This window comes from Pituophis catenifer, unplaced genomic scaffold, assembly GCF_029215685.1.
Source record: "Pituophis catenifer annectens isolate HBS135680 unplaced genomic scaffold, rPitCat1.0.hap2 SCAF_1, whole genome shotgun sequence".
Lineage (NCBI taxonomy): Eukaryota > Metazoa > Chordata > Lepidosauria > Squamata > Colubridae > Pituophis > Pituophis catenifer.
This window is the reverse complement of record NW_027256881.1, coordinates 164,809,302-164,825,006: the sequence shown is the minus strand read 5'-3', so window position 1 is coordinate 164,825,006 and position 15,705 is coordinate 164,809,302. Positions and strand designations below refer to the sequence as shown.

The following is a 15,705-nucleotide window of genomic DNA, read 5'->3' as shown; positions in this document are numbered from 1 at the left end:
CCTTTCATGTAGGTTATGCAGACCATGGTCTAGGAAGCCAAATTCTGTTGATAACACCAGTTTTTAAGCCAGTGGTTCATTTCTAAAACCTTTTGCTCCCTCATTGGAAGTTGGCCTTTTGTTGGAAGTACTATATAGATGGGAACACTATTTATGTTCCTAATTCTTTAACTTTATTCTCTAGCTGTTCGTAATCTCTTGTTATTCTTTTCAGATTCATTGTTGTGTCATTGGTCCCCATGTATAGGAGAAGAAAGGGGTAATAATCTGTGGGGTTGATTATTTTAGTAAGGCACTCAGTTATATCTTTCATTTTTGCTCCAGGGAGACAATATACCTCCCGGGATTGGCTGCCTGGTCTGAAAACTATAATTTCTGTTCCCCTAAGAACTGAATCTCCTATCATCAATATTTGCCTTTTTTTTCTTAGGGAAGTCTGCAATACTTTTCTTCCTGTTACAGGAATGCTGGGTTGTGCCTCTTTTAGAAACTATTGATGAATGCTCTTTGGTGGGTGTCTGCATATTTTCTTCCGGGGGAGGTATGAAAGTGTCAGTTTCAGAAGGCTTCATTGGAGTGGGCTAGGGGGCTTTGCTCTTGGTTGTTGTTTTCTTCTAAAAGTGACATGTTTCCATTGGTCTTGCTCTTTAAGTACATATGTGGGGTCATTTTTTACAAAAGCTGTTTCATATTGTGTTCAATTTGGTTGTATCAGTTTTCTTCTTTACATTCATATATGAGGTCATTTGTTTTAGAAACTGTTTGCTCCCTATTGTGTTTTATTTTGGTGTAGTCTACTTGTTTAGTTTGGGTTTACAAGAATTCCTTGTCAAGAATTCCTTCAAGTCAAGAGACTTGAAGTGTCTGTCTCTTTTTCTGTAGTTTATTATTTTTTTCTCTTAGATGGTTAAGAATTAAAAAATTTCTAAAGAATTAAAATAAGTAAACCTTTTTCAATTTGTATTTGAAAAAAGAAATCAAATTTTTTAAAAATATTTTTTAAGATTGAAAAAGAATTTGAAAATTGAAAAAAAATTAAAATGGAAAAAAATTACAATTAAAACAATATTTAAGAATTGAAAAAATATTAAAATTTGAAAAAAAAATTGAACAGTTGAAAAAAGAATTTGAAAATTTTTTTTGAAAAAAGGAATTCAGAGATTTTAAAAAATTAATTTACAAGAGTTCTTGGCCTTTTATGAAGTAATATGCACGTCTTTTTTGTTGGAAATCTCAGGCTGTTTCTAGATGCTTTGCTCTTAACCCTGTCAAACTTCCAAGTAACATGTCCCATGAAATAAAGTCCAAGGCATCCATTTTCCATCAAAATCTGTTTATTAGGAACATAACAAATTGGCAAGGACTTGGTGTAATTCCGACTTTGGCCAGGATCCGGAATTACACCCAATAAAAAGCAAAAGTTTGAAACTTCCACCCTGAGTCACAATCTCCAATCAATTCTCAGTCCATCAGTCTGGTGACTCCAAACTCCACCTTCCTCCAGCTGCAGGCATCTTCTCTGTTCCCATGGGAAGGAATGCCACCTAGACATAACATTCCCCATTTAACTAAGTAACCCCCTTTCAACAGTTAAAGAGTGGTGAGCCTGAAATATCATTAAGCTCCTTTACTTGCAAACCTAAAAAACTAAGAAGAAATAGACAAAGGCTACAATAAAATATGGCTACAGATATGAAAACTTCAGGGTCAACAAATCCTGCCTTGAAAGTTTATCCCTTTCCTCCCTATCCACAAGTGTTTTGTACTTATCCTTTTCCTCCCTGCTTTCTTGCCCTTTTGGTTGCCTGGCCACTGCCGGAGTTTTCAGGTACAATATGCTGATGTGCGCACCAGGAGTGGGTTCTAAATTTTTTTACTACCGGTTCTGTAGGCATGGCTTATTTTGTGGGCGTGGCTTATTTATTTATTTATTTATTTATTGCGATTTATATGCCGCCTTTCTCCCTAGGGACTCAAGGCGGCTTACAAAATGACAACTTCAATACAAATCACAATACAATACCAAATTAAAATCAGTAACCCAATTAAAAACGATTTAAAATTATACCAGTGTACCCCCAAATGGATCAGTTTAATTGGCTTGATGGTCATGTGACAATTCTTTAGGATTTAGCAGAGGTACTGGTCCACCAGGCTTTTAACTGCTTGCAGAGTTGTACTGGTCTACTCATTTGTTTTTGGAGGCACCAGTCTATTTGTTTTTGCAGGCACCGGTCTACTCATTTGTTTTTAGAGGCACTGGTCTACCCATTATTTTTTTATTTTATTTATATGCCGCCCTTCTCCGGTCTACTCATTTGTTTTTGGAGGCACCAGTCTACCACCACACTGCCTTTTAACACTGATCAGCTGTAGGGCGGCCCTTTGAAGCCCCGCGGCAAGAGTTTAAACAGTTTTTTTCCTTCTAGCTGATCAGCTGGGACTCAGGAGGCAGCAATAGTTTGGGGGTAGGGCCAAATAAAAGGTAAGAATAACGCGGGGGAGGCGGGGGGGCAGAACCAGTTCGGTGACATCATATCGGCAGAACCGGGCTGAACCAGGAGGAACCCACCACTGATGTGCACTCTGCTCTGTTTAGCTGGTCTGTCGCGCTGCTCTCAGCTGCTGCTGCGGGTGCCGCGGCTCAGGCGGTCATCTGTGCTGTTCTCCAAATAAATGTTTGATTTCCAATATTTCTCTTCTCCAAGTTCAGCCTTTTCCCCCATTCGCTTTTTTTCCCCTCTGGTTGCTATTCTCTGCATGTTTAGGGTTTTTTAATTAGATTATTCAGGAGACCGCCACTTCTGCATGTCTGTTGTCTCTGCTCTCCTCCAACTAATTCAAAACAAAACAAAAAAGAAGACTCATATATTTCTATTGTTTGAATACTAAAACTTATGGGTAAATGCTTACAAGAGGTTTTGGAGTGAAATCAGGTATACATAAGAGTGATGCCTAAGGAGGCACAACAGAAAAGAAGTTTATGATTATCTTGCTCAAAATTCAAAAACGAAAAATCCAAACAAGAAAGTCGAAAGGCTGTAGACGAGGCTGGGAATTTGAAAACAAAACAAAACAAACCTTTCCAGAATGTCTTTTAACCTTACTTTTCCTGATAAGAATAGGACTATTAGTGTTGTTTCCTTTTTGTACAGCTTACAGTTTTGGGTCTTCCTTATTCCATATCTGCAGTTTGTTGAAATTAAAATTATTTACACAATGGTATGTATAAAATTCTGCCTAGCCAAAACTTGCAGTACTTTTGTGGAATTCATAAGTTATTTGATATAAAGGCAACTGCAAGTAATGTCTATTCAACTAAATTGCTCCTGTTGTTTTTTTTGCTCTTTTTTTCAGACTCATTTCATCAAAAATCATCTGCAATGAATACTATTGACATGCCTCCAATATTCAACCTTCTGGAAGTGGAGACTCTCAATGAAACCAATGTAACCTGCAACAATGGAGAGTGTATCACTGTGGACTCCTTGTTGTGCCCAAATGTGCTTAACAAAAGTGCTCTGCTCTATACCCTCTCCTTTTTGTATATCTTTATTTTTATGATTGGCTTAGTAGCCAATTTTGTGGTTGTCTGGATGAATTTTCAAACAAAAATTACTGGCTATGAAACTCACTTATACATCTTCAACCTTGCTGTTGCTGACCTTTGTGTGATCATCACTCTTCCCATCTGGGCAGTCTCCTTTGTTCAACACAGCCAGTGGAACATGGGGGAAATCTCATGCAAGATAGCTCATCTTGTGTTCTCCATCAATCTATATGGCAGCATCTTCTTCCTGACATGTATGAGTGTGGACCGGTACCTCTCAGTTGCATACTTCCAACCTGCCAGCAGTGTTAAAAAGAAGAGACTCCGTTGTTGCATTTGCATCTTGGTATGGCTCTTTGCCTTCTTTGCAGCCCTTCCTGATACATATTACCTTAAGATGGTTTCCTCCAACAATGAAACCTATTGTCGTCCTGTCTATCCAGAGGAGACTGCAAAGGAGTGGCTAGCTGGCATAGAGCTAACCTCTGTTATTTTAGGTTTTGTCATTCCTTTTCCTCTCATTGCTATTTCCAATTGTCTTTTAGCCGCAGCTGTATTGGCCTCTAATGATCAAGAGAGGAAGAGTAATGTGAAAATTATTTTTACCTATGTCCTTGTATTTCTTGTCTGTTGGCTGCCATACCACATAGTTGTCTTGCTTGACTTCTTGTTGGCCTTCCATTTTATACCCTTCAGTTGCCAAATGGAGAACTTCCTTTATGCAGCTCTTCACATTACTCAGTGCTTCTCTCTGGTTCATTGTTGCATCAATCCCATCCTCTATAGCTTTATCAATCAAAACTACAAGTATGAACTCATGAAGGCATTTATCTTTAAATACTCAGCTAAAACTGGCCTTACAAAGCTGATTGATACTTCCAAGGTTTCAGAAACTGAGTACTCTGCTTTGGAGCAAAATGCTAAGTGATCATTGCTTTGCAAAAGACATTGCTGGGGAAGCAGATTACTTCTTCTCTAGTTACTGAACCTTGATATGCATTTTACAGTACAAAACAGATATTTTGCAGTTATACTGGCAGATAAATATATTTAACTATGAATTTGGTTAAGATTGTGAGAGTATAAAATACTGTAGTTTTAATATTAGATTCATTCCGTTTTCTATTCAGTTTACTATTGAAAGTAGATTGCATAACAAATGAAAATTATATGTATTTTAAGTTGGTCTTCAAATTTTGTGACAACATAGTTGTAATATATATTTTTAAATATTCATTATTGCATGTTATTATGTTTCATGACCTTTGTCTGTTTGTTTCTTTCAGTGCCTGATCCTCCTATTTGTAAGTTATTTTTCAAATGCTATCTTGGAAAATAAGATGCAAACAGTACAGTATGCTACTTGTGGGGAGGGGGGCAGGGGGACAGATTCATCTGATATTTAATTTTAAATTCTTTTTTGAGTCAATAGCAAGTATTCCTGGTGATTCCACTATAGTTTCATAGAGAACACTACAGAAGGGTTATAGCAGGGGTCCGCAACCACTAGTTCCTCAGCCCAGTGGTGGACTGCAACCCATTGGGAACTGGGCATGGAAGTGGTGGGCATACATGTGCAAAGATGCATTTGTGAAAGTGGCACATTGTGCACACGAAACCATCCTCTTAACCAGTCTGCCGAGCCAGAAAGGTTGGGGACTGCTGGCTTACAGTAGCCTGCTTGTGACGCACCTGATCAACTGGTTTACGAATTCAAAATATTGATGAACAGGGTTTTTACCAGCAATTTTCTCCAGTTTTTACCAGCAATTTTCTTGTCACAATCACATAGACTTATTGTGCATGGGCATGAGTGTGTACACATGCGTATGCTTCCGAATATAATTGGTCTCTGTAATCCATTTGTGTTCTTTTTCTGATCCTAAAAATATTTAATAAACAGACAACATGTTAAGAAAGTTTTGTCTCCTCGTGTAAGATACTTTTTTGTTGTCATTATGTTGTAAGCTACTCTGGGATAACCTGGGTTTGGAAGATGGTATATATGTTTTAAAAGATTTTTTACATAAAGAAATGTAAGTGAACAGCAAATAATATTGAATTACACATAGACTTACAGCAAAATATGAGAGTGGTGACTGAAGAGTGCCTTGATATCAGAATCCAGATTTCACCAAGGAATTCAGAATTTTTGGAAGCCTTTACTCTTTGGACAATTCAGGAGTGTCACAGTATATTTGTTTACATTAAAAACTACTTTGAAAAGTAGCAGCAATTGTCACAAAAAAATGTGAACTTTTCTCTAGGTATGATCTCTTGTTGTATATTTTGTGTGCTTCTGGATTAGGAAGCTTTGAGGGCAATAAACGGAGCTGATCATATCTTTCTCCTGAATCTTCTATGAACTGGTTCTGCTAAGCCTCAGCTCCTGGACTGATCCATGATAGTAAGTAAGCTTTTTATTGCGGACAGAGACCAAATTTAAAATACACATAGAAGGGGAGTATATTTTACAAATATAGATAGATCATGTGACAGTACACCATCTACTGCCTCAGATACAATCTGTACTGTCAATACTAGTGATCCTCTGCCATAGGGGTTACCTGTCTCTTCCCCCGTTTTTTTTCAGCCATGACTGCAGCAAAATTTTTTGCCACCTTTGGAGTTATATTGGGGTCTGTGTCCTGGAGTAGGAGATAAAGGCTGAACAGATCAGGTGAACCAGGGAATCTTTAGGAAATAGGAGAAATGAATCTTGATCTTATGTCTCAGTAGTGGGGACATACGAATGTAATGTGGAACAGAGATTCCGGGGATCGGCCATCACATGTACAATAGATGGATTTTACTCCCCCCGAGAGCCTATTGTCGAGGACATTCGAGGGGATCACATTAAATCGTGCCTTCATAAATGCGAGCCTATGTTTGATAGAGTGTAACACGGAGAGATAACGCGGAGGGTGAGGCGGGGGAACAATATTTATTTATTTTTATTTTATTTTGAATTTGTATACCGCCCTTCTCCCTGAGGACTCAGGGCGGTGAACAGCCAAGTAAAAACATCAAGTACAAATATTAAAATACAGTTAAAATATACATATATAAATTTGGCCCCATTAATTAAAAACAATAAACAAAACACTTAAAAACACTTAAAAAAATTAGGCCAGCCCGGCTTGCTGGAAAAGGAAGGTTTTAAGGGCACGGCGGAAGGCACCGAGGTCTTGGATTCTCCTTATCTCTGGAGGCAATTGATTCCAGAGGGTAGGTGCCCCCACAGAGAAGGCCCTCCCCCTGGGGGTCACCAGCCTGCACTGTTTGGCTGATGGCACCCCGAGGAGGCCCTCTCTGTGGGAGCGCACGGGTCGATGGGAGATTGTCGGTGGCAGCAGGCGGTCTCGAAGATAGCTAGGCCCTATGCCATGGAGCGCTTTAAAGGTGATAACCAACACCTTGAAGCGCACCCGGAAGACCACTGGGAGCCAGTGCAGCTCGCGCAGGAGCGGTGTTACATGGGAGCGCCAGGCTGCTCCCGTCACTACCCGCGCTGCTGCATTCTGGACCAGTTGGAGCCTCCGGGTGCTCCTCAAGGGGAGCCCCATGTAGAGAGCGTTGCAGTAGTCAAGGCGAGAGGTGACGAGGGCATGAGTGACTGTGCACAGGGAATCCCGATCAAGAAAGGGCCGCAACTGGCGGATCAGGCGAACCTGACAAAAGGTCCCCCTGGTTACAGCCGTCAGATGTTCCTCCAAGGACAGCTGCCTATCCAGGAGGACTCCCAGATTGCGAGCCCTCTCTGTGGGGGCCAACGACTCGCCCCCAATAGTCAGTGATGGAGTCAACTGACTATATCGGGATGCCGGGAGCCACAGCCACTCAGTCTTGGAAGGGTTGAGCCTGAGCCTGTTCCTCCCCAACCAGATCCGCACAGCCTCCAGGCACTGGGACATCACTTCAAGGGCATCGTTGGGGTGGCCTGGGGTGGAGATGTACAGCTGGGTGTCATCAGCGTACTGGTGGTATCTCACCCCAAAGCCACGGATGATCTCGCCCAGCGGCTTCACATAAATGTTGAACAGGAGGGGCGAGAGGACCGACCCCTGAGGCACTCCACATATAAGAGGCCTTGAGGTCGACCTCTGCCCACCTGCCAACACGAACTGCGACCGGTCGGAGAGAAAGGAGGAGAACCACCGTAATACGGTGCCCCCCATCCCCAACTCTTCCAGCCGGTGCAGCATGATACCATGGTCGATGGTATCAAAAGCCGCTGAGAGGTCTAACAGGACCAGAACAGAGGAACAACCCCTGTCCCGAGCCCTCCAGAGATCATCAACCAACGCGACCAATGCCGTTTCCGTGCTGTGTCCAGGCCTGAAACCCGACTGGAACGGATCTAGATAGGATGTTTCCTCCAAGAATTGTGGAAACTGTCGCGCGACCACACTCTCAACAACCTTCGCCAGGAAGCGAAGGTTGGAGACAGGACGATAGTTGGCCAATATTGCCGGATCCAGGGACGGCTTCTTGAGGAGAGGCTTCACCACCGCTTCTTTCAAAGCAGCGGGGAAGTGACCCTCACTCAACGAAGCGTTGATAACACTCTGGAGCCAGCCTCGTGTAACCTCCCGGGAGGCCAGTACCAACCAGGAGGGACACGGGTCCAGTAAACATGTGGCCGCACTAAGTCTCCCCAAAATCCTGTCCACATCATCCGGAGTCACAGCATCAAACTCCTCCCAGGTAACATTCTCAAGACTATTCCTCGTCACCCTGCCCTGATCTACCCAGTCAGAGTCCAAATCCCCCCGGATCTGAGCGATTTTGTCATACAGGTATTGTCCGAAATCCTCCGCCCTGCCTTCCAAGGGATCCTCCCGCGCTCCCGGATGGAGCAGGGAGCGGGTTACCCTGAACAGGGCGGCCGGACGATTCCCTGATGACGCAATAGAGGCGGAAAAGTAGTTAAACTTTGCCGTCTTTATCGCCACTAGGTAGGTCTTAATATGCGACCTTACCAGTGTTCGGTCAGATTCAGCGAGACTGGCCCTCCAACCACTCTCTAGGCGTCTTTTCCGGCGTTTCATCTCCCTCAGCTCCTCGGTGAACCAAGGAGCCGCGAGGGATCGACACCGGGCCAGAGGCCGCAAAGGCACGACTCGATCCAAGGCCCCACCAGCCGCCCGATCCCAGGCAGCTACTAGGTCCTCGGCCGAGTCGTGTGCCAGATCTTCAGGAATTGGCCCAAGCTCCGTCTGGAACCTATCAGGATCCATCAGGCGCCTGGGGCGGATCCATCTAATTGGGTCCGCCTCCCTGCGGCGGGGTGTAGCGGTTCGAAGGTCCAGACGAAGGAGTGAGTGATCTGACCATGACAAGGGTTTCATGTCTATATCCCCTATAATAAGACCACTCAACCACTGGCCAGAGACAAAAATCAGGTCCAGCGTGTGTCCCCCCCTGTGAGTGGGGCCATGAACTAACTGGGTCCAATACCAAGGGAAAATGGTGAGCATGTTCCCGATCCGTTTGCCAGATTTAATTGTCTATCAATGTCGTCCAGCCGTTGAAAAATCAACAATTTGGCAGCATCAGGGCCTAAAATAAAAGCTTCAATGGGGGAAATCCTGATCTTCAAAAGTTTTATATGGATATTATGGGCCCAGGGACTATGAAAAGGGTCCCGCCATAGGCATTGGCCTAGGTAATAGCCTGGGAGTCTGGTCCACAGGGACAACCAATAGCCAATTGTATGTTTCCACAAGATTGTAGCAAGTGAGGATATGCCCAGTTCCAAACGAATTGCGGCATTACTTACGCAGGGAGGGACTCCAATCAAACGGCGTAGGAACTGGCTGTGGACAGACTCGAGAGGAGATGTTGGATTGGACCCAGAGGGGGGCGCCATAGGTGATAGCAGCTATCACCTTTGCCCTGTAGACTTTTATTGCTGAGGGGATGTCCTGGACTGACCCTTCAGTTTGCACAAGCTCTCTTCCCTTTCAACCATACTCTACCATTGAAAACTGACCAATGGCCCAAGCCATGGATTCCACTTGCTGGGGCTGGGGCTGCTTCTGTGGGCACAATGGACAGATGTCAAGTGCTGAGTAGCCTACCTCCAAGTGATCCCTCCAAGTTATGACTGTGGAAGAAAGGAAAATCCTGCTGAGGTTTCCTTTCATGGGACTTGTTTTGCTCCACAGCAGGAAAAAGTCATTTATTTCATCAGAAGGGCTATCATAACAAAAATTGGCCACAGGCCACCCTGTTCTCTTTCCATGGTTGCAATGCATTCTGAAAGTTTACAGCTTTCTGTTTCTTGATCTGCCACTAAATATACAGTACATAAATACACGAAGTATATCTTACTCTTTTTGCTGCAATTGATAACAAAAGATTATTCCTTTGATATTTTATAATGTTCTATTTGGTTAAGTTAAGTTTTTTGGGAAAACAAAATAACAGAGTTGGAAGGGACCTTGAAGGTCTTCTAGTCCAAACCCCCTGCTTAGGCAGGAAACCACTTCAAACAAATGGTTATCTAATATATTCTTAAAAACTTCCAGTGTTAGAGCACTCACAATTTCTGGAACGTCGTTCCACTGTGAATGTTGTTCCACTGATTAATTGCTCTAACTGTCAGGAAATTTCTCCTTAATTCTAGGTTGCTTCTCTCTCTGATTAATTTCCACCCATTGCTTCTTGTCCTGCCCTCAGGTGCTTTGGAGAATAGTTTGACCCTCTCTTTGTGGCAACCTCTGAGATATCAGAACACTGCTATCATGTCACCCCTAGTTCTTCTTTTCATCAAACTAGACATACCCAATTCCAGCAACCATTCTTTATATGTTTTAGCCTCCTGTCCCCTAATCATCTTCATTGCTTTTCTCTGCACTCTTTCTAGAGTCTCCACATCTTTTTTACATCGTGGTGACCAAAACTGGATGTGGTATTCCAAGTGTGGCCTTACCAAGGCATTATCAAGTGGTATTAACACTTCACATAATCTTGATTCTATCCCTCTGTTTATGCAGCCAAGAACTGTGTTGGCTTTTTTGGCAGTTGCTGCATACTGCAACTGCCAAATGGTTCATATTTAAATGGTTGTCCACTAGGACTCTAAAATCCCTCTCACAGTTACTACTATTGAGCAAGGTACCACATATACTGTACCTGTGCATTTTGTTTTTCTTGCCTAAATGTAGAATTTTACTTTTTTCACCATTGAATTTCATTTTGTTAGATAGCGCCCAATGTTCAAGTCTTGTCAAGATCCTGTATCTTAAAACTATCTTCGGAGTGTTGGCTATTCCTGCTAGCTTGATGTCATCTGCACATTTGATGAGTTCTCCATCTATCCCCTTGTCCCCTCATTTTCAGTCATTAGGATTCAGTATTATATATCCCATAACACAAATTTCCAGAAGAGAGTATTCTAATGCATTAAAAGTACAACTTCTTTCACCAGCATAGTGGCATCTGCAGAATCTAGAGTTTTCATTAAAAGTACAAATGGTGCACATCAATAGTGGGTTTCAAATCCCAGCGCTATCAGTTCGCTATCAGTAGCATGTGGCACTTCTGCTCATGCGCACAGTATTTTTGATGACGTCTGGGCGGGTGGGCAGAGCCTCCCGCCGCTGCTGCCCGAACTGGGGTGAACTGGGAGCAACCCACCACTGGTGCACATACAAAAGGCAAGGAATTTGCACCCTAATGGGATGGACATTTTGCCATTTGCTTCCTGAAAATGCCCAAGCACTTCTGGTTAGCACGGTATTGGGCAAAAATGTCAGTTAAAGATCCTAACTTTATATCCCAAATAGTATACTGTAAGGAGCTGGCTTACTGAAGCTCAGATAACAGGTTCTTGTTTTTCATGCTATAGGCTGATACTGCAATTGCATTACATTTGACCTATTTCTTTTTAATCTTATTGCTAAGCATGCAGTGGTATCCAGTAAGCCCTAGAATGTATGCATGGAAAAATCAGTGATTTTCCCTCTCAATAACAATAATCAAACATTTGTCTAAGAAGGAACCACAAACCATGCAGCAACTATTTAAGTAAATGTAACAAACAAAGTAACCAAGAAATTAGGTTTGCTCAGATGAGTTCTTTACAAGCCTCCTTGTTTACATGCCACCTGTCCGTGCCCTGCCAGAGAAGTTTGACTTTTTGATCACTTCCTAATTGTGAGTCTGACTTTAGGAAAGTTTTTACTCATCACAACCACTGCCAAGATAATGGGTTCTTCCCTTTCGAGAAGGACAAGCCTCCCTCATGCAGGACCAGGGAAAGCTGCTCCCCTGCCACCTCTTCTTGCTCTCCAGAAAACTCTCAAGGCACGGACTCGGAGGAAAGTGCTTCCTGCATACTTTTGCGCTTCCACACACAGCAGCATCGGCCTCCATCTCCTGCTTTTCTGGGAGGGGGCACCAGACAGGGAAATGCCAACAATGTCTGAGATTGGGAGAAGAATGTCCTTTGGCATGCTGTGCACATGCACATGCACATACACATACCCCATTCCAAGCTTGGAGACTTTTATCCATATCCGAGCTTACAAACTGCCAATCATGTCTGGGCTTGGGGAGAAGGCCCTCTCCTTCCTCTGTGGATAAAAGTCCCCAAAGTTGGAATGTGGTGTGTGTGTGTGTGTGTGTGTGTGTGTGTGTGTGTGTGTGCACGCATGTGCTTGGCTGCCAGCAGTTTGGGGAGGCAAGGAGCTTGTGGGGCACTGAATTGTCCCCATGTCAATTTAGCCAGTGTGACTTGTTCCATCCTGACCCAGCTGTCCTGAGTCAGCTGCGCCCAGTGAGCGGCATTGAGCCACCCACGTCCACTCAGCCACTCCCACCTAGTTGTGCCAACTCAACTACTGGTTCTTTGAGGGCAACCATAATGCTGATGCAGCCCTCAATGAAATTGAGTTTGACATCTCTGCTCTACATGGAATGTATGGGTTTCCTGTGGCCACTTAGACCATGCTAGGACTCAACATTTGATGCTAACAGTTCAAAGCAGGAATTTCACAAATGCATTTGAACTCCTGGGGTATACTAGATTATGTGAAACACTGCAGATTGTGAACATCTCAAGTCACATTTGAGGATTGTGAAAAAGATCCATTTTATTTAGCTGTCACATAAACTTCTTGCCTTCTTAACATTTATAAATATATAATCTGTTTATCCTATTTCTGTGATATAGACCTGGAGAAAATTCCAGAAGTAATTATCACTAAAAGGCACTACTATGCTGCAGGTTAGTTCATCTACATGAAAATTACATTAAAATAAAAGCTACTGCAGCTCAAAAAATACAAATTAGATGATGCATGTTTCAATACATATACAGTACGAGCTATTTGCAGAAAGTACAATGATTTTTTATTAAAGTAATCTCCTGTTATGGTTTATGGAGCAGATACAACTCCATGGTTTAGGAGTGTGTTGTGGCCCGCCAGCGGCCTGCGTGGATCATGGCTGATCCCGACGAAGAGGAGGGTGGTGTGTTGCGCCAGTAGCCTGCGCAGCCAGCGCTCGCGTTGGACAGCAAGGAGGCTGAAGAGGTTGTGGTGCCAGAGGCAGAGACTCAGCCAGGGCCTTCAGAACCTCCAGAGGTTCCTTCAAGTAGAGAGAGCGAAATGGAGGAGCCTCTCAATGCTCGAGCATGCAGGGCTGCCAAAAGGCAGGAGTGGCTACTCAGGAGGAGGAGCTCTACTTGAGAGTAGGGCTTGAGGATAATTGGCCACTCCCTTAGCCTATTTAAGTCGCACGCAGCTAGTGCTTTCTTGCTGGAAACAACTCGTATTTATGATCAGAGTATTTTGGTTTATCATATCTTGTTTTCTGGGCTGGTTGCCAACCTTTGCCGGTCTTGTTTATTCTTGCTACTTAATAAATTTGATAAGGACCATTGGTGTGTGTCAATATCCTCGGAAATCCGGAGCTGGGACAGAACAGAGTGCAAAAAGAGGTCACAATGACTGTCAACCCTGAAGCTGACCTCGCTGAAGCAAGGGATAGGGTGGGGGGATTAGAGATAGTTGGGAATGTGTAGTCAAAATACTTTCTCCTGGGAACCAAGGACATTCTCACACCTGGGCGGAGGAAGGAGTGATGTCACCAGACCAGTGGACGCTGCATTGATTGGGCCATGTGATTGATTGATTGGGATTGGGGGGAAAACACTTACTTTTAATTAGATGAAAACCAAGGGGCCCTTCAGTGTTGGTTTTCATCAGATATGTGCCAATTTGATATTTCCAATAAAGCTATTCTTTGAGGAATCTACCTGCCTCAGAGTTCTGGAGGTCTCCAGCAGAGGAAGGTGAGACGGGGTAAGCTTAGTCCACCAGAGGAGCCTTGCTGTCCCTCTCAGGCCATGAGGACCCCCAGATGGTGGCATGGACTGCCCAGAGCCCTGGGCAGTGGAGGGCAAGTGCCTAGCCCAACTCTCAAGCTCCTGGGGCATCGGGACCCCACAGCACAGCCTCACTTCCCAGAGGGGGCACCCAGCTGCACTTACCTCCTCTTCGAGGCTGCTGCTACTGTGCTTACTCTCCTTAGCCAGGTTGCTCATAGTGGGTGTGAGAGAGCAAAGTGCGTGGGTCAGAGGGAGGCCCACTCCCTCTCCATGCAAGGAGACCCAGATTTGTAAGCAAAGCAATAGGTGGGAGACCACCGAGGCCAGGAGGAGGGGGCAAGGGGATGATGAAAAGGCTGCAGGGTGGTGAAGTGCTAAGACAGGACTTCCCTCAGACCCTCCTTCTCAGTCCAATTTCCTTCCTTCCTTCCTTCCTTCCTTCCTTCCTTCCTTCCTTCCTTCCTTCCTTCCTTCTTTCTTTCTTCTTCTTTCCCTCCCTCCTTTCTTCCTGCCTTCTTCTCATTCTCATCTTTCTCCCTCCCTCCCTCCACACCAAGGAAGGGATGAGGGGAGGGGGAGAATTTGGCAGTGCTGCCGATGGCCATGCCGCTGCTGGCCATAGCTTTTCCACATAGGGGTGGGGTGAAAGGGAAGTGCTCTGGGCTGTGAGGCAGGTTTAGTGCGTGGACCATGGTAGCGCTGGTGACAGATGCAGTGCTGATCTACAACTTCACGGTGGCCATCTGACCCAGAAGGTAGTCAGTCTTAGATGTGGCCCACAGGGCCATCCTGGAGATAGCAAGGGGCTGTTACCACCACCTCGGCCCCATCTCCTGTGCGCATGCCCACAGTGGGGTTGGCTAGGGCTGAGGCAGCAGAAGCCAGCCCCTCGCTGTCTCCAGGATGATCCTGTGGGCCATATCTAACCACATTGTGGGCTAGATCTGGCCTGCTGGCCTTGTGTTTGACATGTCTGATGTAGAGCATCCAGAAACTCTGGGGATTTGACACTGAGGGAGGACAATTTAAACATAAAACAGAATAACAGGGTTGGAAGGAATCTTGGAGGTCTTCTATTCTAACCCCCTGCTAAAGTAGGAGACCCTATATCAAGCCATAGAAATGGCTGTCTAGTGTCTTCTTGAAAACCTCCATTGAAGGAGCACTCAAACACCCTCTTCTTTATGACAGCCCTTCAAGTACTGGAAAACAACTATCATATCATCACTAATCCTTCTCTTCAATAGGCTAGCTATACCTAGTTTCCACAATTATTCATTGTACAGTTTAGCCTCTAGATCTCTTATCATCTTTGTTGCTCTTCTCTGAACTTTTTGTAAAGTTTCAACATGTTTTTGTATCATGGTGACTAGAACTGGATGCAGTATTTGGAGTGTGGTCTTACCAGTGCAATATAAAGTGGTACTGTCACTTCATGTGATCTTGATACTATCCCTCTGTGGATGCAGCCTAGCACTGCATTGGCTTTTTGGGCAGTTGCAGCACAGCACTGGCTCATACTTGATTGTCTACTAGTACAATTAGACAACTCTCATGGTCACTACTATTGAGCCAGGTACCACCTATTCTATACCTGTGCCTTTGGTTTTTCCTACCTAAGTGTAAGACCTTACTTTGCTCACCACTGAATTGTATTTTTGTTGTACAGGGCCCAGTGTTCAAATATGTACCTCAGGTCTATCTTCTAAAGTGTTGGCTATTCCACCCTGCTTAGTGTCATCTGCAAATTTGATGAGTTCTCCTTATATCCCCTCATCTAAGATCCCTTCATCTTCATAAATGAAGATGTTGAAGA

At 44.1% G+C, this 15,705-nt stretch overlaps 1 protein-coding gene across 1 annotated transcript in view; it reads left to right on the top strand.

The window, feature by feature from the left end:
• ACKR3 (atypical chemokine receptor 3) overlaps positions 1-4,647 on the top strand; it is a 66,707-nt gene extending 62,060 nt beyond the window's left edge. The window contains exon 2 of the mRNA XM_070956767.1: positions 3,358-4,647. Within this exon, the coding sequence (XP_070812868.1) occupies positions 3,384-4,478 (1,095 nt within the window). The 5' untranslated portion in view covers positions 3,358-3,383 and the 3' untranslated portion in view covers positions 4,479-4,647. The remainder of the gene's footprint in view (positions 1-3,357) is intronic.
• Positions 4,648-15,705: the final 11,058 nt, after the last annotated feature.